This window comes from Phaenicophaeus curvirostris, chromosome 20 (genome assembly GCF_032191515.1).
Source record: "Phaenicophaeus curvirostris isolate KB17595 chromosome 20, BPBGC_Pcur_1.0, whole genome shotgun sequence".
NCBI classification, from domain to species: domain Eukaryota; kingdom Metazoa; phylum Chordata; class Aves; order Cuculiformes; family Cuculidae; genus Phaenicophaeus; species Phaenicophaeus curvirostris.
The window spans coordinates 7,890,232-7,918,084 of NC_091411.1; the positions used below are offsets into that span (position 1 = coordinate 7,890,232).

At 48.1% G+C, this 27,853-nt stretch overlaps 1 protein-coding gene across 3 annotated transcripts in view; it reads left to right on the plus strand.

Annotated features, from left to right (window-relative positions):
* Nucleotides 1-17,918, plus strand: part of FUBP3 (far upstream element binding protein 3) — a 36,945-nt gene extending 19,027 nt beyond the window's left edge. For all 3 annotated transcript variants that reach the window (XM_069873580.1, XM_069873579.1, XM_069873581.1), the window contains 11 exons: nt 438-600; nt 1,491-1,589; nt 3,535-3,639; nt 4,016-4,118; nt 4,789-4,889; nt 6,145-6,286; nt 10,957-11,117; nt 11,972-12,045; nt 12,537-12,613; nt 15,264-15,391; nt 16,500-17,918. In XM_069873580.1, coding sequence (XP_069729681.1) covers nt 438-600; nt 1,491-1,589; nt 3,535-3,639; nt 4,016-4,118; nt 4,789-4,889; nt 6,145-6,286; nt 10,957-11,117; nt 11,972-12,045; nt 12,537-12,613; nt 15,264-15,391; nt 16,500-16,508 — 1,162 coding nt within the window. In that variant the 3' untranslated portion in view covers nt 16,509-17,918. The remainder of the gene's footprint in view (nt 1-437; nt 601-1,490; nt 1,590-3,534; nt 3,640-4,015; nt 4,119-4,788; nt 4,890-6,144; nt 6,287-10,956; nt 11,118-11,971; nt 12,046-12,536; nt 12,614-15,263; nt 15,392-16,499) is intronic.
* The last annotated feature ends 9,935 nt before the right edge of the window (nt 17,919-27,853 follow it).

A 27,853-nucleotide genomic window follows, 5' to 3' on the forward strand; every position in this document is an offset into this window, starting at 1 on the left:
TGTGCTGTGTTGGTATCAGAGCAGAGTGTGGTTTTTGTCTTGACTAAGGAGAATAGAGCTTGAGGTTTACCAAATATTGTATATGTGTTAAAGTTTAGGAAAATTTAGAACATAGAGCATCTTCATTCACAAAAAGCACCCCAAATGCTAAAGCTCAACTGTTATCTTTAACTTCCAAAGAGGTCAGAGCATGCTGCTGCTCTTCCTTCTCTCTTCCCCTTTCAAAAATCAGACTGCTCATAAGTAATCATGATAGGGGAAAATACATCAGAATTTTTTTTAAAAAAAAAAAAGCAAACATTATGCTAACTATGGTTTCCTTCATCTTTTCACTACTTCTCCTCTCCCCAATCGCTTCCCATTCCAATGGTTCCTGGTCTCTTGGTCACATGGAACAATATTGTCTAATGGTTGTTTCCCTCGATTCTTTTCCAAAGACAAGCAAAACGGCTACTGGGGCAGATTGTAGATCGCTGTCGGAACGGACCTGGTTTTCACAACGATGTTGATGGCAACAGTACGATTCAGGAGATTTTGATCCCGGCATCCAAAGTGGGTCTAGTCATCGGCAAAGGAGGTGAAACAATAAAACAGTTGCAGGTGCGCAAGATGCATTTACTTTAGGGCTCTCTTCCCTACTGCAGCTTCTCTAGATCAACAAGAGCGTGCTGAAATGGAGAGCCTTAAATGCTCTAACCTTCTATAGCAGGGACTACTCTTCTGCCTTCGGAGAGCTGGACTCAAATCCAATCTTGTGTTAAAGAAATCAGTTTGGCCCCAGCTACGCATGGAGTGGAGTTTTGCCAGAACTGTGAAAGAAACTTATGTGCTTAAGATAACATTCGGTGCGTGCTGTTTAGGAGGGGATCCTTGTAGCCAAGAAAAGGCTATCTCTGCTACTGCTGCAGTAGTTTTTAATGCCAGCCATACTGTTGTAGAGTGCTGTGCTTCTCTTTTGTTGCTGATCTGTGGTAAAGCTGGTGTGTCTTCCTTTTTTTTCTCGTCCCACCCCTTTCTAATTAAGTGTTATGTTATGTATAAATCCATGTTCCTAGACATTCTTTATTCCTCTGTCTGATACAAGTTTTCTAAAGAACAGGTTCCAGAAAAGCACTTAGGTCAAAAAGTAGGTTTTTGACTGCCCTGATTAGGCCTCTGTCATCCAGTAGTTTTAAGACTGGTCACTTAATTACTATTCTATGCAGACAACTACAGATTTTGGAGAGGGACAAAAAAAATCTGTTGTTGAGATAGAGGGGGTTCTCTTTTTGCAAGGGATTCATCTGTTTGAGAGCTTCAGCAGTAACACACTTCCTGGCCGTCCTTTACACTGTAGGACTATCACTGAATTTGTGCTATAAGTACCCGTGAAGAGTTAAAGTAGCATTCTATAAAGCTGATGATTTGACTGAAGTAAAGTTTAATAGCCAAAATATGGTCCCTTGTTTTAGGGACTCTGCTTAGCAAAGTGCTCTGTGCTTTTTCTTCAGGAGCGAACAGGTGTGAAAATGATTATGATCCAAGATGGTCCATTGCCTACTGGAGCAGATAAACCTCTCCGTATTACTGGAGATGCATTTAAAGTACAGGTATGTAATGAAAGTAAGCAGTTGCCCTAGAGAACTGAGGAGAAATTTGAACTAGCATATTTGAGCTTCTAATGGGAGTTGAGTCCAATTGTAAATGTAATGATCCTTGCTGGGTTTCTTTGTTCTGTAAGGCTGAAGTTTGAGTAGAGCAAGTTAAAACAGCAGACTAGCAAATGTTGGCTTGTTTACAGTGTAACCTAGGAGCTCTCACTCCGCATAGATGTTGGACAGGAGGAGAGCTTGGAGGAAGTAGCTTTGAAATGCTTTCCAGTCCATGAAGCAAAAATCATAGCTATATGTTACTTGAGCAAATGGGTTCTTAGTCATTTATTTAACCCCACATTTGAGAAAGTTCATTATCTCAGACAGCCAATTGACGCAGGTAATTAAAAAAAGAAAATCCCATGACAACTCCTGAAACCAAGGGGTTTGCGCAATATTGGTGCCTCAGTCTCCTTGCGTTGGGGTTCTACAGATGTGTTCATACCTGCAGTTCAAAGCAAGAACCTGTCATCAGCTGGAGACTGGAAGATTGCGGCACGATGGGAATGCTTGAATTAAAGTTTAGCTGTGGCACTTATCAAGTGCTTTTCATACCTTATTGAAGATTTAAATCCAGCTTAGCATTCATGTCTCTACTAAAAATGGATCTGTTTCATAGGATCTCCCTAATCATCAACTGTTGCAAAGGCTGATGTTGCTCAGAGGTAGCAAGTTTGGGGTTTGTTTTGAAAACCTCTTATTGCAGGTGGGCTGTTAGATTTAAATGTTTGGGCTTGGGTTGTGGGGTTTTTTTCCAAAATTCTTGTGTTTGTTTTGAGGGTATAGATATGCAAAAAGTGGCAGTCTTGCTACTTTTAACCAAATCATACCTTAAGTGCAGCCACTTCCCAGGTGGTTTCTTCTGCCTTGCAAGTTTTGCTGTTCTCACATCATCTGTGCCTTAAATCATGCCAAGCAAACATGGACACTGCATAGGCTGGAAGGTCTCTGAGGCACTTAGAATAAGTTGAGCACGCTTAGAAAGCACTTATGCTGCTCAGTGAATCCTTGGGTTTGGTGGTGGGATTCTCTGGATGCTGCAACAGTGTTTCTTAACTCTAACAGATCCCTATGAAAACTCTCCTTTGCCCTTATTTCTGTCTTGGCATCTCTGAAATGCCTTGAATATTCCTTCTATAAAAAACTACCATGGGGACATGGAAAATATGTAAGGAGTCAGACTCACCAGTGTCCCTCAAACTTGGAAATAGAACTGAGGTGGTAAAAGCTTGACTGGTAACACACAGAAGCAAAGGCTTTGGGCTTTTTTTTTAATGGTGACCACTGCTAGATTATTTCTAAGGTACCTTTTTCCTAGCTCAGCTACATGCAAGCTTGTGAATGGGCTTGGGGGCTGCAGGTTGGTAGGAAGAACATTCATTTGTCTCAGAAAATGTCTTGCAGGATTTCTGCAGGCTTGGAGTTAATTTTTCCGACTGTCAGTAAGCTTGCTGCTGCCCACCTGCCTCATTGCTCTGTGCTCTCTAGCTCTTAGCAAGCGTGCTGTCTGCTCTGCTGCCAGAGCTTCTACCTTACTGTATTGATTTCAGTCCTGTCCAGTAGGAAAGGGCCTTCCCTTCCTTGAATTTAAAAACAATGTAAAATCAAAACCAAATCAAAGATATTTTAAAAGCTAAAGGGCCTTTTTGAAAAACCAAAGGCAGCACTTGCACACAAGAAACTGCCACCTTGCAAACGTGGCAGGTTTTGTTAAGAAATGGAAGATGCCATCAAGAACAGATCTCCGTTGATGTTGGTAAAAAATTCTGAATCAGAGTACTGTTTCCGTTAAGCAGATGGAACTAACTTTGTCTGAAGCCTGACCATTAGCCAGCACTGAGGCCCTGACCAAGATGGCAAGCAGAATATTTTTAAGCTAACTGTAACTTCTTTCCTTATGTAGCAAGCGAGGGAAATGGTACTGGAGATCATCCGAGAGAAAGATCAGGCAGACTTCCGAGGCGTACGCAATGATTTCAGTTCTAGAATGGGAGGAGGCAGCATAGAGGTACGTTTTCTTCATGAGTACTCTGCTAACCTCCCTGTGGGATGGGTAGTGGGTGGAAGTCATCAAACTGCACGTGTAACCTGTAAGCTTATTTTTAAATGCGTTGTGTTCTGTTGCCAGAAGAGCGAGCCTGGCTGCAAAGGAGGGAGTTTTCGAGGACTCCCAGATGGCACTTTTCTAATTGACTTTTTAAGCTGCATTCTTGTAGTGCAGACTTCATTTAGTGGGGAAGGGATTTGTGGCCACATGTTTGTTTTTCTTAAGGGATATGGTTCTGTAGCCTGAAGCTGCCTAACGTGGCCTGTCCTCATAGGTAAAATCAGAGTAATTCAGTCTAGTTCTCTGAGCTTTCATACTGCTTTGCCTTTCCCATCAGGTCTCTGTGCCCAGGTTTGCTGTTGGAATTGTGATAGGAAGAAATGGAGAAATGATCAAAAAGATTCAGAATGATGCTGGAGTTAGGATTCAATTTAAACCAGGTTTGTGTGAGGATGGAGAGCCATTGCTTTCTGACCAGCCATCCAGCTTGGGATTGCTAAAGCGAATATGATCTAAGGTTACAGCAGCTAGGCTTTTCCTAGTTTAAAAGTGCATTGTCTTTCTTTCTGAAACCCATTTGAATACGATGTGCTGCTTCCTTGTGCACTTTCTGTTTTTCAGAGAGTAAGACTGTATACAGCTCATTTGCAAACATTAGATGTCACAGCAGTCTTGTCTTGAGTGGTAATTTTTATGGATAAACAAAATAACAATCACAAAAAACCCCTTATTTCTTGTTAAAGAATTCTTGGTCAGGACATTAAAGCCTTTGGGGATCAGGAGTTGATTAATTCTAAGCAACTTTCTCTGGGTCCTTGGCTGTCTGATCACCTATCAAAGCTGCCTTTGTCCTCTTAAAATTATAGCAGTCTCTTTCATGGCTTTTTGACATTTGAAAGTGTTGCCTTTTGAATGTTGTTCCCTTTGCAATGTGGGCTGGGTTTTGTCGTCTTTTGATACATGGAAGAGGGGCTGAAGGTGGAGGGAAGAGGTAGCTTATGGGGTAGTTATGTGAAAACGCTGCTAGCAATAGTGGTGCTAGAAGGAAGCTTTTGTTGGTGGGAGGATGTTTTCTCCTTTTAATTTAGTCTTTGCCACCTCTCTTCACAGATGATGGGATTAGTTCTGAGAGAGTCGCACAGGTCATGGGGCTTCCCGATAGGTGTCAACACGCAGCACACATCATCAGTGAGCTCATTCTCACAGCACAGGTGGGTTCTGGAGGCTGCTGGGAGGAAGGTGCTTGTCTGAGAATGTAGTTTGCCTGCATGCAGCTGTGTGGGTGATGCAGTGTTAAATTTTCACTGTGGTAGTCCACGCATGCTGCTGCCAGAAGACTGCTAGATTTGGGGTTTGTTTATTTGGGTTTTTTAATGTGATATGGGCTAACTGAGCTATGAGAAGGTCTCCTATTCTCAGACAGTATTACAAGGTCTCATTGTAGCTCCATGTTTACCCCATATGTTTAGTTGTTTTAAACTATTTGGAAGTGGTGACCTGGTGGAATGGAGTCCAGCAGTAGCGTGTGACTGCGTGCTCTGCTTAGCGGGGCTGAGGAATGCTTAGACAGCAGAGCATTAGCAGTGCTCCGTGGTGCCTCCTTTTCAGACTCCAGTCCTCTGGTCTGGTTGCTTTGAGAAAAGCAGAGGAAGGCAATGGATCACTGTGCTCTAAGACACCAGCACATTGCGTTGTCCAAGAGCGAGGCCCACAAAGATGGGTGATGTAGTAGGGCAGATTCGTGAAGGACATTGTCTTTCCTTTGTATTATGGGAAGTAGAGATATTAGAGCATGACAGACCAGATATCTGAGAGTAATTTCTCTATCGTGGACAGGTCTCGATATCTCTTCTTGCTCCAAGATCTCATTTAAATACTTGATTTCACAATTTTTTTAATCATGCACTTAAATTTTGAGGTCTGTTGTGATAGCCTCTGACTGCCTGTGGCCTTTGCTTTTGGAGAAATCAGTTGCCCCTGATTGGTATGTCCTTTAAGTTTCTTTGGACTTGAAAGCTTTCTTTGGAAGTTTTTCAAAAATGTGCATTTTGCCTGAGTAATTCCAAGAGTTCTTTAAAGAATGAAACTTGAAAGGGTTTGGAAGCAACTTGTGTGTGTCAATGTCAAGATCTATTGGTCGCTCTAAGGAAAGCCCCCATCACAAACTACTACTTTAGTCGTTGATGCTTGTTTATAGGTTTATTTCAGCAGATATAAAGGCATGCATTTAAAAATATATAAATATCTTCCTGAGTCAGGAAGGCAACTATAACCTACGTTACGTGGCATTTCTTTTAAGTGCTTCAAAATCTTGAACGTGAAACTGAAGTCCAAGAATATCTTAATTCAGTGCCATTGATTATAATGCAATTTAACTTACCTTGCTTTATTTTGTTTTTTAATGTACGTTGGGACCAGCAAAAACCAAACAAACAAACCACTGATACAAATCTTTTGCCTTGCAAGGAACGAGATGGCTTTGGAAGTTTGCCTGTCGCCCGAGGAAGAGGTCGTGGCCGTGGAGACTGGAGTGTTGGAGCACCTGGGGGCGTGCAGGAAATCACCTACACCGTGCTGGCCGATAAATGTGGTCTTGTTATAGGCAAAGGTAGGCCCAGTGGTGCCGAGTACCAGAGCTTGTAATCGTCCTTGCTGAGAATGGTCACGTTCTTGCTGTCTGACAGTGACGCTTTGGAGTTTTCTGTAATTGCAGGTATTTAGTGGCCAGTGAATGCAGCGTAGGAACAAGCTATAAGCATTTGTGGTTGTTTTCTTTGTGATGCTCTCACTCATAATTGTACTCTCCAGGTCCTTCTTCACAATATGTGAAAGAGGCTCTTCATGCAGTGCTGTCAAGTAAGCTTGTTATAACAAGGAGCTGGCTGAGAAAAGGCAGGTTCATTTGTGGGTTCTTTTTGTAGAGAATTCATTTAAAGGACAGTTTATCAGGGATGAGCAAAACAGTCATTTCATCATTCTGGATTTCCGAGTGCCATGTGATAAAATGGAAGGTCTCCGAATGTGGTAATAACACTAGCTGCCTCCAGCCACATACCTCAAGTATCTGAATAAAGTGAAGTAGTAGGATTTGTCTGTATCCAAGCCTATCGCAGAGCAGGCTGGTTCACCTTGTCTTGCTCACACAAGCCTCTTCAGTGCCACAGAGGCCCCTTGGCTCCCTAAGCTGTTGGATCACTCCATGCTAGGGAGGAGGACAAGGAGTCCTCAGACCTTCCTCTCATGAGCCAGCACAACCCCAAGACAGTTCTGAAACCAGAGCGTCAGCAGCAGTCTGGTCATCATAAAGCATGAGCTGCGCATCGGGTAATGGCAGTACTTAGATTAGAGCCAGAAATAGAAGAGCTCTATCACTCTAAATTGTTGTGATGCTTCTGAGTTAATACACTGATGTATCAAAGGAGTTGTATTTAATTTTTCTGTCTGCTTAGTTCAGAAAGAATGACATATGCCCTAACTGGTATTTAAGTAATCACAGTTGGCTTTCATCCTCAGCAGAGATGAGGTGAACAGAATAGGAACAGATTAGCTACAGCGGTAAAGGTGGCAGATACTTGAGGGCATTGTGCCATGTTTTAGTGACATTTAGTTTCCTGCAGTTCTGTTGGGCAGGAGTGAGCTTGCAATGGAACATGTTGTGGCCTCTTTCCCCACCTGCACAGCCCTGCTGTGTCTTGCTTGTTCCCTGCCATTTGTCTGGCCCCTATCGCACTCCGAACTCCTGCCTTATTGGATGACAGGGAGCACAGATATCGGACAAGGATGCATCTACAGTCGTTTTCAGGTGGTGTTCTTTGCCGTAAACCTGTTCACAAAGTGGAAAACTTTTCAATGTGAAAAACCACCTGCACTGCCCATTATAAGGAAATTGCAGGGCGATTGTGCTTGCTTTCACTGAGCAGTCCACTTGGGCAAATATTAAGCCCATAAGTGAGAGTTATATGTATGGAAAAAATCAAATTATAATGAAACTTTATTGCTGTATCCATTAGTCATCTTAATAAAGGATCAGAAAAGGTCACTTGTTCAGCAGTGCGCTGAAGTGGAGCATTTGTGACTACAGAGAGCACTGTGTGCTGAGAAGATAAATGCAGGTAGCAGAGTTGGTTGTCCTAGCATTCAAGTGCAAGGCCTGGCTCAGACTCACAGTGGGGGTGAGGGGGAGCTTTTTACCTTTGTTTCCACAACAGCAAAATAGGGATTCTTACCTAGCTGGATCAGAAGCTTTCTGGAGTGACTAATTATTAGTTGTATGGTGATTTGAGTGCTTGTAGCTTTGTAATACCACCTTGTAATCAGTGTTCTCACAGTGCCTGTGCTCTTAGTCTATTGCAGCCTTCACTTTTGTCAAGTGAGTGATGGCTGCAGCGTTGCCTTTGGGGCCTGATCCTGGATGGATGTACCACATGCTCTATGTGTTGATGCAAGACACCTGATTCTTATTTCCTCTCCCGCTATCTGTGGGGTAGTGTAGGGGAGAGGGGATGTTAGTGGGATTTTTATAGCAGTGGCCAATTGTAAAACCCTTGCTCCCCCAGTTTAGTTTCTGAGCAGTTTCCCGCTTTTTTCTTTTTGCCTTTTTTTTCTGCACCCCCTTGCTGTGGTGTAGGAGTTGCCTTCTGCGTAAGATCTGAGTCTTCTGAGCATACTTAGCTTGGTCTCTGACATTAGGACCCATGCAGTGGGTATCTTGGCTCCCAGGTATAGTGTATGCCATGTGGCCAGGTAACTGCTGCTGTGCTTCCAGCTCCACCTCACCACTCAAAGTGGGGAGAAGATAAAGATGAGATTTCCCAGCTCAGTTTCTACAACATATATGATAGAAGATCTGGGCCTTTGTGAGCATCGCTTCTCAGCTTGGGAGCGGGAGCCTTTATGAGCCGATACGAAGTGCATGTTTCCCTGCGAATCATGTATGTAGCTTTTTCCTCTAGAGGGTGGGTAGGTGCAGCTTTTCTTTTCTGAAAGGCTCGAGGAAGGGTGGAGACGAGCGCCATACACATGTCAAGCGCTTTCTCTGTTTGGTGGTGCTTGGAAACAAACCACTGCCTCTCTGGGCCCCCGCTGGATTTCCATGATAAATACAGCAATATTGACAGATAACGTGGCCGGCCCGGCTCTTGTCAGCTCTGCCTTTTAGCAGGTTTGATTAATTGCTTTACAATTTCACGTCCAGCTGGGGGGCCACTCTTGGATCACTTCTGCCCCCCATCAGGTAGAAGAATGGAGCAGGCTGCTGAATGCTTCTATAGACAGGCACCATGTGCCGAGCGGGTCACCTCGCCATGGGGGAAGGTGAACTCCTTCCGGCACCGCACAGCATCATGTTGACTGCGTCACTTCATTTACATGCTCCGGAGCCTGAATTGGGATAGCTCAGATGGGAGGGAGCACTTCAACGCGTACCAGACTGGAGGGCAGGGCTGAGAAGGGCACCACGTCCTGGTATGGTGGTAGGAAGGAGCTCACGGCCTCTGACCAAACCTAGAGAGCCAGCTAACTTGATCCTGTAATACAGTCCAAGAGGGGCTGGTGGGGAAACAGTCCCAACTGCTGCCAGCGTGGTGCTGAATGGGAAAATGATTTGAAATCTATATTCACCTTGCTTCCACTTTGAGAAAGTTTCGTTTTTTAATCCCTGTTTTGGAAGGAGAAGCCTAGTCTGTTGTGTGAGTAGCTACCTATGGTTATGGCTCTGTCACCCAGTAAAGTTCTCCCACTCCTTCGTGATCTAGATTGTCTTGGCTGAAAAGGTCTCCTCTTTTCATTAAGTAGGCTGTTGATTCAGATCTCCCCTCCATGTGTAAAATCCAGAACTTCAGACAAGTCTGCATCTGGCAAAAGCAGGGTGTTAAAAAAAGAAAAACAACAAAACAAACTTCTTAGTTTTGAAACTTCATCTTGCTGCTTTCCCATGCTTCACTGAAAATAAGTGGCTTGGCTTTTGGCTGCACAGTACAATCGCTGTTGTCTGCCTGGGGATGTGACACGATTATCTTTTGTTAAATGCATCTTCAAAAATTCATTTAGAAAGAGTTAATTGCCCTTTGGCAACTTTTCCTCCTCCCTTCCCCAAGAAGGCTTTAAGATGTTAAAAAGGTCACGAGTCCATTACAATGAAATGAACAAGTGTCTGCAACATCCACAGTTTGTTTTGAAGTTGTGCTGCATGTATAGAGATGGAAATGCAAGGAAAACCGAGGAGGTTATTTTTTGAGACTCTTTTTAATTAAAACCAAACAAAAGCCTCCAATTAGGTCTCTTTGCTCCCTTTCCTGCTTGCTCTATGTCCTTTTGGCTGGTAATTTTTGCTTTGTGATTTAAAAGTTGTAAAACCTCTTCCTTCCCCACACCCTTTAATTTCTCCAGTTGAGTGGAGCCAGTCTGTAAGTTGTGTGAGCTCCCAAAAGAAGAATTGAACCATTGTAACATTGGCTGAGGCTTTTGTTAAGCAAATTTCATTAAGAGACTGAGACCTAACAGGTCTTGGGGAAATCGGATCTACTTTGGCTGGCCCTGTGGCATCCTGCTCGAAGCGCTCCTGTGCTTTAGTGTATCCAGATGGCAAACTAGCCAGATATGTTCACTGCATGCACAACTAGCTCTGAAATAGTGGAAGACTGCCTGGAATCCTGCACTGCTGCGGTTGTGCGGAGGGATCTGCGCGCTGCAGTGGGAATAGGAAGCGTGGTAAGCGAGGTTTCTTCAAGGGAATAAGCTATTGAACAGCACATCATTATGAGAAAGCTTTACCTCTGGTTTTAAGCTACAAGGTATTTGACTGGTTGCTTTTTGCCTTAATGGAATGAAATATCTAGTGATGGGGGAAAAAAAGCCTCGTGGAGGAAAGAAAAAGTGTGTTCCAGTTGCAGGCAACTTTCTGTTCTTGAGGGTCACAAAAAGCAGTGCAAAACCACCTGAATTTGGGTTTTGCATCTGGTTTGTCAAAGCGTGTCTCAGCCATGCCATGTTTTGTTGGGAGCCTAGCAGTGTGCTTGCGGGGCAGCTGTGTGTATTCTTAAAACTGCACCATCCATGACCCCCTAAACCGTTGCAGTAGCTCAGTTTCAGGTCATGCTTACGCAGTTTAAAGGAGCCCTGTGAGCTCAGGTACTGTAGCTGCTATTGCCACCCCCAGCCCTTGAGATGCACAGAAGGCAATTGAAACTATATTCCATTACCAGAACCTGATTTTGTTATGTCTTACAAAAAGAGATGAAGAATGTCCCTTCTTACATCTTGGTTTTCTTTTTTTTTCAGGTGGTGAGAACATCAAAAGCATAAATCAACAGTCTGGAGCCCATGTGGAGCTCCAGAGAAACCCACCTCCAAACACAGACCCTGGTGTACGAATATTCACAATCAGAGGCCTCCCCCAGCAAATTGAACTCGCTAGGCATCTCATAGATGAGAAAGTTGGTGTAAGTTCCATCTCTGTTGGTCTTGGTCTGTCTCTTCCAGACATGGTGTTTCCATTCTTGGGTACATATAGGCCTAGACTTACAGGATAGCACAGGATACACACACTTAACGTTTTTTAGCTTCAAAACCATTTGCCTGTTAGCAGCTGTCTTGAACTTTGATGGTCCTCCAGCAATCATTGGACTAATTTTTGCTGTGGTCCCAGAAGGATCTGACTGTTTGCTGACACAATTAAGGGTAGTGTGCAGTGTACGCGAGGGAAAAACAGCAATAAGGTATGAGAAGGCTGTCGGAAGAGATTTTTTGAAGGAAAGACAGTAGTGTCTCTGCATGAGAATGACACCATCCTGGCATCATCATCCTGAATGTAACACTCTACTCCTTGCTCCGGTAAATCTAGGATGACTTTTATCTTCCACTTAATGCAGTGCTGTGGTATTGGAGCTTAATAATGCCAGGCTGGAGTACTACTGAATGGGGAGACATGGGTAAAAGAAAGTGTGGAAAATACTGAACCTGGGGCATGGTAAAGCTGAACGGCAACCTTTATGCTCAACTGCCTGGGAGGAGAAGGCTTGATCCCAACCTCAGGATCCAAGCTGTTCAAAGGAAAACGTCTCACTATGCTGTAGTCCTTTCAGTCATTTTGGGGGCTGGCCAGAGTTGCTTTTGAAGCTGGGCTCCTCGAGTGTGTTGACAGTCCTGAGAACTTTGTCCTTGGAGAATTAAACACTTTTCAGGTGCAGAGGTTTAGTAAACGTATCCGAGCCTGTCTTCTCCCCTTGCTCACTGCTGACACTGCCTCCACCCTGTGCCTGGAGCTGGCATTAAGTGTTTGTGGTTTCTCTAACAGGGTACCAGCATTGGTGGACCTGGAGGATTTGGTCAAAGTCCGTTCAGCCAAGCACCCGCTACACCTCATCAAAAGTAAGTTTCTCTGTCTTATCAGGGATGGGGTTTGGGGTAGGGCTGAGAGCTATAAAAGCCTTGAAAGAAGGGTGGGGGGCCCTTGAAGGGGTGATATATAAGTGGAGCTTTTTAAAGACTGAGCATTCAGAAACAAGAAGCAAGTGAGATGAAACCTTGAAGCTTGGCTGCAGGAAAGATTTTAGCTATTAAATTATAAGCAAGGTAGGTAATGGCATCTCCAAAACACAATGGGAGCATGGAAAGAAGCCTCAACTGCATAGATCATGAGGGACTGTTAACTAGGATGTATCTTTGTCTTGGCTTCATGAAGGGGCCAATATGGAGAGAGTTGGCAGTCACACCTACAGTGTTTCTTTTGCTCCTAATTCACCTGTTTGCTCACCAGCTACTGACTACATGTAGCCATTTCACTACTGTGGGCAACTTCATATATATGGCCTGTTAGGTGTTTTATTGCCTACTTCAGTGTGCCTTTTTGTCCTCTGCAGTGGTCCTCAGGCGTTCATGACACAGGGCTGGGGCAGTACCTACCAGACATGGCAGCAGCCTGGACAACAAGTCCCAAGTAAGTGTCTAGGACTTGGGTTGGAGAAGGATTGGTGCTCCCTTTGCAGTCGCTGCTTCATGCCTGTGAAACACAGGTTCACCTATGGGACCACACAGCAAAATACTTCCCTGAGCAGCAGATGTGTGTGGAGGAGTGCTGTGATGTAAGCACAGACCCTCTGAATCCCCTGATCACTGGTAGCGTGGCTTTTATCCCAATGATGGCTGCTTTGAGGTGGGATGTCAGGTTTCTGGTGGCTCCTGAGACCAGTGAAGCATCCTGCCTTGCCATTATTATTCCTTAGGATGGGTACCACAAGGCTGTTTTTTGGAGGCAGATGTTTTATTTCTGCTGTTGAACCTGGTGGAAAATGTTGGCTCTCTACTCCCATGTCTACTTAGGCTCCTCCATGTTCCTGTTTGTAGCCAGGCATGCTGAAACCAGTCTTGGTCAGGAGAAGAGGACATACAAGATAATACTGTGCTTTAGGCAGCCTTCACCTCATTCCTCTCCTGCTGATCTCAGTGGTGCCCAGTCAGGCCAGGTGGAGCTCACAGAGGTGTTGGAGGAGTATTGTGAGAAATTACATAAATACCTGCTGTTGCACATCAAGTTTTAATTTGAAAACAATCTGGGGAAGGGTTCCTTCCCCGTGTGCTGCAGCCTATTTGTTCACAGCTCTGCTAGCCCTGTCAAAGAGCCGGCTGAGTTGTTTTCTGAGCAGGCTTCCTAGGGACAGACTCGAGAGTGCCCTTCTTGTGGGAGGAGGGGCAGACCCCCACCCCTACACATGTATTTAGATTTTAATTACTTCCCCCATCTTAAATAAATTAACTGGCTGGGGAAACATTTTGCTGTGAAATGCATTTAGCTGCGTGTCCTTTCAGCCTGCTGCGGACTGTAATTCTCCTAAGAAGAAAAGGCATTGAAGGAGGCCCTTTGTTGGCATTAGCAGGTGGACAGTTGAGGCAGCCTTGACCTCTGCCAGAAAAGGTCCTGACTTGTAGCGTTGGTCAAGTCTTTTAACCCGCTTTTATGCCCCTGGACAGGACACTGCTGCCCTGTTCCCTCCACCCACTTCACACTTCAGTGTATTATTTTCCCCCTTTCCCCCACTTCAAAGCCCCCCTTCAGCCAGCATCGCAGGGCAGAGCTGTACATGAAGCACAGGCAGTTGGATGGGCTGGAAAGAGCTGTCCTCCACGCATCCCTCCTGTCCTTGCCTCCTGTCCATGTGCAGTGGCTTATGCTAAAGCACTCACGCTCTCACTCTGCCTGCCTCTCTCTGCACTTTTCTGATTGCTGTTTTCTGTTCAGAGCTTGCTTTGTTTGCTGTGTGTCTGGCTGAAGGCTCTGTGCTGGGCACCTGGTACGGTTAGACACTGCCTGCTGGGGCTCCTTCAGATGTGCTCTGCTGGTGAGCACGGGGAGGAAGGTTGCAGAGCCCTGAAAACTAAGTGAGATGATTCAAAACATGGACGTTTTCTCGGCAGCTCCATGGCTGGAGGTGGACTTGACAGGGCTCAGTCCTGTTAAGGGTTTGAAGGCTCCATCCCTGCGCTAGATGTGAGCAGGCTGACAGCCCTGGGTGGTTGATGTGCACGTGGAGCAGCTCCCAGCCAGGGTGCTTTGGCTTGAGCAGGTCCCAGCAGTGGGGAGATGTAGCTTAATGCCCTTCAACAGGGCACAGGTGAGGTGAAAGCAGGAACTTCAGCTTTTCTTCAGCTTTCCCTGAACTGAAGATTCCCAACCCTGCAGAAGCTGAAATGTGAAAGCTAGGCAACTGAGGTAGCTGCTGCAGAGCCTGTGTTGTAGAAAGGTAGATGTCATTGGCTGGAAACTGTCACCTGCTCCATATCGTTGTGCCCCTTGTTGTCATCTTTGCACCGGCCAACAGAGCCAGCAGCACAACAGCCACCCTGATTTCAGTGAAGCATGAAAAGAGTATTTCAAAAAACAGTGAGTGAAACAGGGCTGTTGGAGATTAATCACCACTTGTTCTAAAGAGAATTAACTCTAATCCAATTACTTGTGTCTCCATCCCCTGCCGTTATTAGCTTCCAGTCCTCACAAAACCCCTTTGGACCTCTCCCACTGGTGCACGTCGCTGAAGCTCTCGGTGCTGTCTGCTGTCGTGCCTTGGGAGAGGTGCTCCCACTGAACCACAGACCACAGTAGTCCTCGTGTCCACGCTGGCTGTTGGCCTGCCTGGGGAAAACACAGCAAGAAGGGGTGCTAACAACACCTAGGAAGCTGAAGCTGGGTTGTCAAGAGGGTAGGAGAGCTCGGCTCACGTGGGGAAAGCATGGACCTGGCATTCTCCCCTACGTTGAGAAGTGTATGATGCCAGCTTCTGGATTTGCTTTTGACACCGTGCTGCTGGAGCCGTAGGGCCGAGGATGAAGGGTGCGAGCTGTTGGACTGTGTCCCTGCAGCTGCAGGAATGGTCTCTCAGTGCTTTCTGGCTGCTGTCAGCTTGTCCCTTGTGAGCCACCTGAAAGCCTGTCCTGTCATATCCAAACAGCAGATACCCAGTGTGGATCTTTCAGATGTCTGCAGCTGTTAGAAGGGCACTGGCTCTTCTTTAAGCTTTACAAAAGGAGATCCTAAGCATGGGTTTGATCTACCTGAATTGCTCACCTCTTCCTTTTCTCTTTTCTCCCTCCAGGTCATGCTGCCAGTGCTGCTTCTCAGGCGAGTTCCCAGCCGGACTACACGATGGCGTGGGCAGAGTATTACAGACAGCAGGCTGCCTACTATGGGCAGACACTAGGGCAGGCTCAGGCCCACAGCCAGGTCTGTATTTGTGTTCCCTGGACCCCACTGCTCTTTCCCTTGGGAAACTGCATGCGTTGGCCTTGCGGTGGTCGGTATACTCTGCTTTGGGCTCACAGGATGAAGCGGAGATTTTGTGGCTGAGGAAGTGATCACGGAGGGATGATTGGATTGTCTCAGCATCAGTCTTGTTTCCATGTATGGAGTGTGGGGGCTTGGCGAGAGGACTGGGGGGTTATTTTGTTTCTTCTGGCAACCTTTCCTTAACTCCTGTGCTGTTTTGTGGCTTCAGGGAATTAAAGTAAAAGGAGTCAGGCTGGTGAGGTATCACAGCACTGTCACATCGTGTAATCTGGGACTGTGTGCAGGCTTTGCTTTTACTCTTGCCAGTTTTGTGCTGGGATAAGGGCCGTGTGCTTCCTTCTGGAGGGAGCTCCCTGTCCTGAAGGGGAGTGGAAAGCTGTTGAAAAAGAATTTGGATTAACCAGCTGCCAAGTACAATCTCGCCTCACCTGGCACTGGGACCACTGGGGAGCTGTGCGATTTATCCCAGTCGTACCCGCAGGGCTGGGTTCACAGAGCAAAACTCTTAGTGCTTGGCAAGAAGCAAAACACGCGTGCACCTTAGTGTGTTGAGACGCTTCTCCCTGCTGAGCCGTGTTTTCCCTCTGGCTCCTGGGAGCAGCGGCTGGTGTGGATGCGGGCGGCGTGGGGAGCCAGCAGGGTCCTCAGGCAGCTGCAGCCTCCCCACTGCTGCTCTCCGGCACCGGCGAGGTCGAGCGGGGCGAGCCGGGTGCAGGAATCGGCGCTTGCCGCAGGCGCTGGCCAAGTGTGACCTAGAAGCGGTGATAAAAGGGAGTTCTCTTCATTCCTCTCTCAAAGTCTGGCCCTCTAGAGAAGAGAGATCTTGTTCAGTAAGAAGCGTGAACTCCTGGAAGGAGAGAGCTCAGGGGTAGCGGGCGTTAGGGCAGAGATCCTCTCGACAGCGGTTCAGAGCATCGTTGGAGGGAGATACCCTGCGCGGCTGCTGCGGGAACGACAGACCTGGCTGCGTCTGGGGAGGAGGGCTCCACAGCTTGGAGAATTTCCTGCTGCTGAGTAACTTTTCCTTTCCCCTTTCTCTCTCCAGGAGCAGTAGAACAAGGTCCTCGCGGCAATTTTTTTTTTTTTTTTTTCCTCTTGGAATCATTGTGGAAGAAAACCTTTTTGTAACAGAGGTTTCTAGATTTGCAACCATTTTGATGAAGACTTTTCTGTTTGTTTGTGAAACACTAGTTGTAGGATAATCGATACTGAACTTTTCTAAGAATCAGGAACAATTAGTAACCTACTAAACTGATGGACATGCTGGTAATTTTGTTTCCAAATTTGTATAAAAAAAAAAAATAAACAAAACCTCCAGGATTCTTTTTGGAGAGAAGCCAGAGAATTTGCAGGCACCAAAACGCACCCCAGAGCTGTGACATTTCAACACGTTGGGTTTGTGTGTGGTTTTTTCCTTTTCCTTTTTTGATCTTTTCTGTTGCGACAGAAAGAGTGGCTTGGAAGTCTTAGGTGGTATGTAACAAATCCTAAACAGGGAGTGAAAATTTTAAACAGTATTTAAATATTCTTAAATATGTAAATTCATTAAATGTTTTACTTCTAATTTCTTGTATCTTGGCTGTCTTTTGATTTTATTGCATTTTTTTTAAAACCTGAACTATATGTATTGTAATTAATTATGTGAATTCTGTATTGAGGCAGATCCTGGTTTGCTGTCAGGCAAGTTATGGGTGGGGAGGGGGCATTTTTGTAGGGTTTGTATAATTTCTAGAGTCTAAAGGGGTAATATAAAAATGTGTTAATTTTTTTAGCAATACATTTTTTCATGTCTCCATTGTTAGTTGCATTTATGGATCTAAGACCTCCAAGCTTGTTTAAAAAAAAAAAAAAAGAGAAAAAAAAAAGAAGAAAAAAGCCTTTCCTCTATGCTCTCAGAAATATAAATACTGTTATTTTTAATATTAAAATGAATCTGCTATTAGTACCTTTAACAAACACTGTGGAACATAAAACCATATTAAAAGTAGTAACTATTTTTTAATTCCAAGGTGTTTTTTGCTTTTTTCATTTCTTTTAAATATTTTCTTATCTAATATTTGTCAAATTGCCTAGAGAGAAAGAAATGAATCTAGTATTAACCACAGTATGCGCTAAATAATTTTGATTTAATAAAAGGGATAATATGATTTCCAATGTTTACTGTAGTGTTTCTTGTACAGATAACAGTGTATTTTTAAAGGAAAAACGGAATTGAAGCTATTTTTTCTTGCATTTTTAATTGCCCTGCGGGACATTCCGTTTTGAAATGTACTGAAGTTACTGTTCTTGGGTTCTTTCCTTTATTTTTCCTTATGCTTGAAATGTCTAACTATAAAGAAACGCGATTGGGTAATGTTGAGCATGGTGTTTAAAAACAAAAAAGTGTTCTTTTTATTTGACTGACAGTTGCATTTTACACTCTATATAATAAAATTCCCACGAGGTGTCTTGTGGGTGAAGTATTTCCAGTCTGGTTTGCTCCTTCTGCTCCCTCTGCGCTCGCCCAGGTCCGGCACCCGCAGACCCCGCGTCCTCGCGCCGTCGCTCGAGTTGTTTGAGGTGATCGGAGAAATCAGCCTGAGCTTTAATTCTGGTAAAACTCTCAACGTCACGTCAGCCAGGGTGATCTGATTTATCCAAGGCAAGTTTTCTATAACCCAGATGCACATGGATCTGCTGCCATACAAGTGTTTTATTCCTTGTCGAGGAGGCAGCAGCCCCTGGGTTTAATACCCTGGATTTGTTGCTCTTTAACTTTATCTTTGCAGCTATATCCATCCAGAACCCTCCCTGCAAAGGGGGTCGCTGGAGCAGCTCTGGCCCGGAGCGACGTGGCTTTAGCCATTCTCATCTCTTAGGCTTCTAGTTCTATCCAATCCAAGTCTTGGCAATACCTCCAGCCCCTTCAAAGATCCTTTTCTTGCAGAATTTTGTGCTCCTCTGGCCTGAAATAGCTCCAACCAGCCAGCTGTGAGAAAGTCACGGATGGGGGAAGGGAGGGAGGGAGGGGAGGAAGGATCCCATCTGCAAAGCAGGGAGCGGGAGGCATGTTGAGAGCCGGAAGAAAAGGAGATGTAGCATCTCTAAATATACCTCCAGAGAATCAAGAGAGACGTTGAGAGATGGGATAGTAAAAGCCACTTGGAAAGAGGGGAGAGGGGGGAAAAAATGGCTAGAGGAGGGCATAAAGGCTGCTGATGGGAATTGGGAGCGGGCATTACCGAGAAGACTTCCTTCTAATTCATCTCCCAAGCTCTGTGCCAAAACAGCATTTGGCATGGTTCACAGGGAGCAATTGTGTGATAATGAACCCTAAGGTGTCCCTTAATTGAAGACTGAGTATTACAGATTGTGCCAATAGTCGTAAATGGCACAGGATTGTGGGAGGATGCATTTTCTTAAATGTATCTGTAAGTACAGATTAGCGACTCTCCCCAGTGAAATACCCGTACTATAAATTATGGAAATATCTCTTTCTGATGCAACCTTTTATTGAGGGGGTGGGGCAGCCAAAGAAATAGTTTGCAAGCCTTTGAAATTTGGCCTGTCATTAAGATGGTGCCTGCAAAGCTGGGTTTTCATCAGCAGTCTGGTGTCCTGGAAGGCTAAAGTGCTTGAAACGTTCCCAAGTTCAGCAATTTGTTTTCCATTATTGCTGCCTGCTCCGGGCGGAGGGGCCGCAGCCATTAAACTTCTTGCTGTTCTGAGTCGCGGTTGGGCTGGAGAGGGGCAGGGCCGGAGGCGAAGAGGCGCCTTGGCACCTCACGAGAGGCTGGTGGCCTTCTGGGTTCCTCCAAACCCCACTCCTGTTCCTGTTTTGGAGGGTCCTGGGGAATGGTGGGATGATTCCCGCACCAGGGTGTGTTGGGGCACCTCGTGTTTCAGTCTAGGGTCTGTAGGCAGCTCCTCGTTTTTCCTGGCTCAGATCTATTGTGCAGCTTGGAAGCTGCTGTGATGCCTTCAAGCCAAGACTGTGGCCTCTAAGAGTCTCCTGCTCAGCTCAGGGCAAGTTGAATTCCCAAAACAAAGTGAATAAAGCATTTTCTGCATTAGTTTTTGTGGCCCTTAGGTAGAAATGTTCGACACCACAAGGTGTGGGGCAGGTCCCCAAGGCGCAGGAGCCAGCGTGTAGGTGCATTTGGGGCTTTGGGATCTGTGACAGGTGGTGGGGACAGCACAGCTTTTCCTCCTCAGGGAACCAGCTCAGGGCTATGCCTGGATGTTAAACCTGAGGGACATCAGGGAGCTCCCAGGAGAAGAACTTCAAGTCTGGGCAACGCTCTGGAGCGCCGTGTTTGGGGATGGAGAAACTGGAGGAAAAGACCATCCCAGGTGAGCACCACCTCCAGCTTGGCTTCTGCTCTTTCCTATCCTTCACAACTCACATTCCTTCCTTCAAGCACAATCCTGTTCCCAGGGTCTTGGCACACGGTGGCTTTGCTCCCACCCAGCACAAACCCATCACAGCTCCATCCAGCAGCGCATCTTCTGCGCGAGGACCAGAGTGTCTTGGCCTCACGTCCCACGGGAGCACCTGGGCTCTGCAGCACCTGCTCGTTGGCTACGCAGACTCGTTTCTGAGTAGAAATTCATTGCGGTCCTGCAAACCATTTCTGAGCAGCAGCCTGGAACAGCAAAGCACTAAAGCATCTCGGGTCGGTGATGACCTCGATGCCATCGTGTGCTCTATATTTGGAGCACCTGAGCAGGCAAAGGCTATTTCAGGAGCTGAGGGGAGACTTGCAGAGAGGCTAAAATACTGGCTTTAATTTTGCATGATTTGAAAATGAAACGCACGGTGGACATTGCGAGTTAAACCGAAATGATTATTGAAAGAGACAAGCAGGCATGGGACTTCTTTACCCTTCCCTCCTCCCTCCCTGAGTATTAAATATTTAATTGCATTAGAGCAACAGTATATTTACAGTAAGCTGGGTGGGTGACGGGCGGCGTGGTCGGAGGGAGAGCTCGTGGGATTTAACGTGAAGATTTTTGACGCGCTGCGGATGTCCGCGAGGTCCCACCTGTGCTGCTGCTTCTCCTGTAAATCCGCTGGGTTCATCTCGCTCTCAGGGGGATTTGGGGCTGTTGGTGCCATGAAGGAGGCGAGGAATCAGGATCTCACAGTGACAGGTTATTCCTGTGTAGATAAAGGTGCCGGTCAAGCAGCACATGGGTGTTTCATTCTATTTAGCCTTCACTGGGCTGGTTTGGAGGTTTTTTCCCCCCTGTATTTGCCGTGCGTGGCAGTGGTGCCGGGTGCCCCATCGCAGACGGGTGTTTCTCTGCTCCTTTAGGGCTGGAAAAAAACACAAAGGGAGTTTTCCACTAATTTCGTGCTGGAAATCAACAGATATTGGGCACTCGGAAGCTGCTCACAGGAGGGATTCTGGAGTTAGGTGAGGTTAGGATGACTTGGAGCAGCCACAGCTCCCCGCTCCATCAGCAAGAGGGAACAGCAGCCCCTGGAGCTGAGCTCTGAGCCCCATCCTTGTCTTGGTAGGTTCTGGAGATGGAGGGGGGTGGCAGGTAGGGACCAACCACCCCTGTGACAAGGGCAACAGGGTCCCCAGGCCCCCACTGCCACCTCCTTCCAGGTCTGAGACGCGGGGTTCAAGGCAGGTGACCCTGAAAACCCATCTCTGGGGTTGTCATCGGAACAGGTACCGATGCCCCCTTTCTATTATCTCCCCACCCTGCCCCTTATCACTTGGGAAATCCTATTTCAAGGCCACTATAAAGAAGTCTCTGATGTTGGCAGAGGCTGGCTCGCTCCCTTTTAATCCTGGCCGGGCTGGGGTGCAGGTGCCGTGGTCCCAGGGGATTAGACAGTCCCTTCCCTTTGTGTGAACCATCACTCATCGCCGGCCACGGCCCCGCGAGCCGCACCGGCCAGCAGGGCTCCTTGTTTGGGCCATTCACCAGGGAATATTAAACTTCCCCGCCGTGGAGTCATTACACGGGGAGGCAGGGGCCACCGCTCTGTTTGTTTTGGAGAGAATAGGGCCGGCAAAGGGCAGGAGCTGCGGGAGGGCTCCTCTCCCCTGCCGGCCTCCTCAGCCCCGTGGCCGCGGTCACCTGTCTGCGGGGCCAGGGCGTGATGATCCCTCGCCTTGGCCGGACGCAACCCACGCTGCCTCCTCAGCGCATCTGGGCTCATCCCTCACCTTGTCTCCTGGCCCTAGGGATGCTGCTGGACCATGATCTTGGGCACCTCCAGTCCTGCTCAGCCTTCGCTCCCAGCTCCTGCGGTTCCCCCACGGCAACCAGACCGTGGGCATCGCAGTCACCAGAGCCGGTGTGGCCCCATCGCAGCCCTCGTGGAGAGCAGAGGGGCAGGGGCTCACACCCCCCATTTCCTCTCGGGCTTCTCGTCCTGTGCTCTCTGGGCTGGTGTCTCGGTGCAGGCAACAGCACCAGGTTGCAGTCCGGCAGCTGGAGCTGCTGCTGCAGGGAGATGGTGATGGGATGTGGGAGAGCTGGCAGCGCGATGCAGGAGAGACAGAGATGAGATACAAGGAGGACAGTGGTGGGATGCAGGAGAGAATGAGGTGGGATGCAGGAGAGAATGAGGTGGGATGCAGGAGAGAATGAGGTGGGATGCAGGAGAGAATGAGGTGGGATGCAGGAGAGAATGAGGTGGGATGCAGGAGAGAATGTGTTGGGATGCAGGAGAGAATGAGGTGGGATGCAGGAGAGATGGTGGTGGGACACAGGATAGAAAAAATTGCATGCAGGAGAGACTAAGGTGCCATGCGACTGTCCCATCCCCAGGTCACTGCCAGAGGGGAATAAAAGGTAGAGAGATTTTCCTGCTTGCCTAGTCCAAATTCCCCCTTGCTCCCTCCTGCCCTGTGCTGTTGGGGAGGACCCTCTAACAGTTGGGGGCACCTTTGGAATCCAGAGACCGTGGAGATGAGAGGAAGCAAGCAGGGGCTGTGTCTGTCTCCCCAGATCCACTAGGACCCGTGGGAGGACCCGGCCGCTTCGAGGAGGTTGAACCACTCGGTGCCTCATTCATCCCCAGCCAAAATGTTTGTTTGTGGGCAGAAAAGCCAGGACGAGGCTGTTTTACACTTTGTGTTTGCGAGCAGCTCGGTGAAGGCCCCGCGGTGCTGGGGCTGCCTGACATCCCTGGTGCCACCAGCCCCACTCGTGAGCCACAGCTGGAGTTACCGCCGGGATTCGCCGCAATCGTGTTTCATTTCAAGCCCCCCTGAGCCCCACCGAGCAGTTGGATGCAGCCGGAAAGGTGATTTATTTTTTTTTTTTATTCCCCCTCTCCTGTTTGCTTTTCGTGACACCCTTGCCAAAATAATCCTGATAATGTTACTTAAAAAAAAAAAAAAAGAAAGAGAGAAAGAAAGAAAGAAAGGAGGGGAAAAAAGGCAAGAAAGCAAGGGGAGAGCACTCAGCATCTCTGCTCGACTCCACGGCCTCCTGCAGAGTGAAATGGAGGCAAATAATGCCCTAAAGCTCGTTTTCCGAGAGTGCAATCAGCCTGCCTGGTTTGGAGAGGCTGCAGAGCTTGGTGCCGGGACGGCTACGGCTTCACCAACCCTGGAGCTGCTGGGCACCTGCCGGGGGGCACCAGACCACCCCGGTGCCCTCTTGGAGGAGAGCGAGGACACAGAGGCAGCGTGCGGCTCGGAGACAGACGCGGGTTTGTTAGTGGCTGTGGCACCTTGGGGATGGATTTTGCTCCTGGGGAGGTGGCAGCACATCCTCTGTGCCCTCCTCCTGTTTGCGTTGGCACAGGGGGAGCACCCACCAGGACCCCCGCGGCCTCATTGGCACATAGAATCTTAGAATCATAGAATCTTAGAGTCTTAGAATCATAGACTCATAGAATCTTAGAATCTTAGAGTCATAAAATCATAGAATCATAGAATCTTAGAGTCATAGAATCATAGAATCTTAGAGTCACAGAATCATAGAATCGTAGAATCATAGAATCACTAGGTTGGGAGGGAACCACTGGGTCATCGAGTCCAACCATCCCTATCAACCATCAAACCACGTCCCTCAGCACCTCATCCACCCGGCATGACGAAGCACTCAAGGTGATGGGGCAGGGATGCTGCGTGTGTGCTGGGGTGATGGTTAAGGGGTGTCTCACCCCATGGGGTGATGGTTGAGGGACTCTAGGCTCAGGCAGGGGCCCCCAGCCCCACCGCAGCCCCCAGCCCAGGCTCCCCCTGGGCACCTCCATCTTGAGGGAGCGCGGCCGCAGTGGTGGGAGCGTTCCCGAGGAACATTTGGGCGCATTCCCATAACCGAGTGCCACCAACTGCTGCGGCGGCGGGGCTGGAGCCCCCTCTCCAGCGCTGCTGTTTGCTTTGCAGCCTCCTTAGCCCCTATTGAGGCTTTTCAGCTCCGGCCCCTTCAGGGGGTTTAAGTAGGTAAAACCTGAGGAAGAGGCTATTTTCCTCCCTCCCTTTTGAGCCCTGCCTTGTGCCCAAAAGGCCCCCTTGTTTCACGCGTGCCAGTCACCTGGCTGGGCCCCCCAGCCCCTTTCTCTCCCAGCCTCCCCTTTCTTTCTCCTTTCTCTCTTTTGACTTTTCCAGGAGCCCTCGCTCTCCAAACGAGCTTCAGATTGGATCCAGATTGAGGTCCCTTTGTCTTTCAAGGGTTGTACTAAGCTAATTAAATGTGATCCCAACAAATAAACGCGGATCTCCCCATTACATTCAGGGCTGCCTTTCAGCCAGCACCGGGCGGCCCCTCGCCCCCTCCCGCTGAGCGCAGGGTCCCCCTCATTGAGTCCTGCCCATTGAAAGCTCTGCCAGCGTTTCTTTTGTGCCGGGGGTCTCCGAGCCCTTTTTCCATCAGAAAAGACCCCCAAACAGCAGCTCGGCCTTTGTCAGTTGGCAAGCAAAACGCCAAAGAAAAGCCCCCCTTGAATGCTTTAATAAATGACACATTTAGCAACTTCGGAGGCGCCTGGCTCCTGCGGCAGCCGCGGGGGCGCGATGATCCCTCCAACCCCCCCCTTCTCTCCGGCTCACGGGGTATTTCCAGCCCGTGGAGGTGTTGGGGTGCGAAGATCCCTCCAACCTCTCCTTCCCTCCGGCTCCCGAGGTATTTCCAGCCCGTGGAGGTGGAGGGGTGCCATGGTCCCTCCAGCCCCCGACGTGTTTGCAGGAGTGCAATGATCCCTCCAACCCCTTTCCCTCCAGCTCCCGAGGTATTTGCAGGGGTGTGATGAGCAATCCAACTCCTCTTTCCCTCCAGCTCCCGAGGTATTTCCATCCTGTGGAGGTGCAGGGGTGCGATGATCCCTCCAATCCCTCTTTCCCTCTTACTCCTGGTGCATTTGCAGGGGCGCGATGGTCCCTCCAACCCCTTTCCCTCCAGCTCCCGAGGTATTTCCATCGCATGGAGGTGTTGGGATGCTATGATCCTTCCAACCTCTCTTTCCCTCCAGCTCCCGAGGTATTTCCATCCCATGGAGGTGTTGGGGTGCTATGATCCCTCCAACCTCTCTTTCCCTCCAGCTCCGAGGTATTTGCAGGGGTGCGACGGTCCCTCCAACCCCTTTCCCTTCGGCTCCCGAGTTATTTGCAGGGATGTTAGGATCCCTCCAACCCCTTTCCCTCTGACTCCTGGGGCATTTGCAGGAGTGCAATGATCCCTCCAACCCCTTTCCCTCCAGCTCCCGAGATATTTCCATCCCATGGAGGTGCAGGGGTGTTATGATCCCTCCAATCCCTCTTTCCCTCCGATTCCTGGGGTATTTGCAGGGTTGCTATGGTCCCTCCAGCACCTTTCCTTCTGGCACCCGAGGTATTTGCAGGGGTGTTATGATCCTTCTAACCCCTCTTTCCCTCCAGCTCCCGAGCTATTTCCATCCCATGGAGGTGCGGGGGTGCTATGATCCCTTCAACCCCCCCTTTCCCTCCAGCTCCGGGGGTCTCTCCATCCCGTGGAGGCTCCAGGGATGCTGCCGAAGCATCTCCGGGGCTCGGGGGGCTCCGCTGGGGTCTCTCCATCCATCCCCGGTCCCGGAGCCGCGGGGAGCGCTCAGTGGGGCTCGGGGGCCGCTGAAGCTTTTTCGATCCGAACCCCCGAGTCCCTCCGCTTATTATCAACGTCGACAAATCCCAAACCGTCTTTAATGCCACCCCGGCCCGCGCTGGACTTTTCTCAGCTCCACTAATATCTTTTTAATGACTTCGGGAGGGGGGCAGCTCTGCCCTAGAGCCTGGGCTGCTCCAAACAGATGTTGGGGCAGAGGGAGGGAGGGGGGGATGCTCTTCCCTGCCAGGGACTTTCTTCTCGAGTTCAAACGGGAAGGGACCTTTCAATCACCGCTAAAAATGTATTTCTCCCCGCTGAACAATGGGCTCCTTTCTGCGCCCCGGGGGGACTCGGTTGCGATCGCGTTTCTGCTGCCGGGGATGAGAAAACCTCCGGGTTCAAGGCAGGAAAACTCAGTTCCGAAAAGAGCTTTTTCCCTGCTCCGGTTATTTCGTAGCTCCGCATCTTCCCCTCCTTAACAGAAGAAAAAAAATAAAAAAATAAAAAAAAATTTAAAAAATCGTAATTACAGAGAAATAACAATAATCTGCGGCTGTCGCCGTTCCCCAGGAGCCGCCAGCAGGTTTTTTCCGAGCAGTTTGCGGGGTTGGAGAAGGATTCTCGGCTGCCTCTGGCCCGGGGCAGCGGCGGCCCCACAAGAGTTAAATTTTAAAGCAAATCAAATTCCCATTGGCCACTGTATATTATCTCAGCAGTCTTCATTTGATACCTCTTTAATACAGAAAGGAGCTTTTCAAGCCCCTTTTCTCTCTTTTCTCCCCGCCACTCTTTAAGAGCAATAAATGTTCAACTGCAATAACTATAAATCAATCTCCGCTCTGTTCAAATCCTATTCATGCGAAGGGCTGGAAGAGGGGAGAGAGCTGCCCCCCCTCCCTCCCGCCCCCCAAAAAGCAGCTGCTGGGCTCTAATCTCCTTTCTTGCACTGTCATTCACCCTCATTTTTCCTCCATCACCCCATCCCTGCGATCTTTTCTTGTTTTGCTTTTCTTTTCTCTCTTTGCTGCATTATGATCCCATGTCTCCCCTCATCAGACCCCAACCTTGTCCAGATCCTGACCATCCCCTTGTAGGCTGTGAAAGAAAAGAAGAGTCCATGGATGTCAAATTGGTCTCAAAAAGACCATGAAAGATTGATTTGCTCCACTTTTCTTCTGCCTGACATTATTTCTGAGGGTCCTGAATGGGAAACCAGAAAGTCTGGGACTGGAATAAAGATGTTCTCTCTGTAAGGGGGAGACGGAGGGGGGAAAATGCCCATTTACTCCTGGCCCATCAACCCTGCAAAACAGAGAAAAAGAAAAGAGGACTGTGGCTATTCAGAGTCAGAGCAATATGTACACCTCCCAACAATATGCCAATATACTGAGGGCTTCTCTATTAACACCCATGAATATTAAAGTGCTCACTAAACGCTCAGAAGGAACTTTGGGAATATACACATGAAAATACAAGCAGCATTGTGAGGGACCCAGGACAATGGGGAGGCGATAATGGCCCTTCTCTATTAACAGCCATGAATATTAAACTTGTTTCCTCTTAAATGTTAAAAAGGAGGGAGAGCTGCGATATTAAAAAAAGAGAAACACACCCCCCCACACACCAAAGCCTTCCTAGGAGCGGGGAGAAGCTTTGGGAAACAGCTGGGGATATTTAAAACCACGCAGAAAATGGATTTTTTTTTTTCCCCTCTCCACACATCTTTTCACCCTCCCTCTCTCCGAATCCCCTCACCGGAGGTTTCAAAGAGAATCTGATTTTTAATTTTTTTTAATTATTTTTATTTTAGCCCGGGATAACCTGTTGTGTTTGCTGGGGAGGGGAAAAAAAAAATGCACTCCGAGGGCATCGCTTGCCTCGGAAACGCGATGAGAAAGCTTTCCACCTGATGCTTTATATTTAGCGAACCTGAAATATTCACACGCCGCGGCGACTCCGAAGAACCGGAGTCCAGGAAAAAAAAAGAAAAAAACAAAATAAATTCATTTTTTACGCAAATTAAGCCCCAAATGGAACCCTGACAGGTGATGAACCTCCCCTTGCTAGGGCAGCGCTGCCTCTCTCCGGGCAAACACCCTCGAGCAGCCGCGGATTTGGGTTGATTCCTGAAATTTGCGCCTCTTCTTGGTTTAATTGGAAGGATCGCACCTGGGTTGTAGCATCTCTTTCTCCAGGCAGCCCTGCCGAGGTTCTCCCCATAAAATACCCTCTCGGGGGGCAGGAATAGGGGGGTTAAGGGGGTCTGGGGGTTCTCGGCTCCTTCTCCGGACCCGGCTGGGACCCTGCGGGGCTGCTCGGGGCTTTGGGGTCGCAGGAGCTCGAGCTTTGAGTGCTGGAGGAATTTGGGGGCCAGTCCTT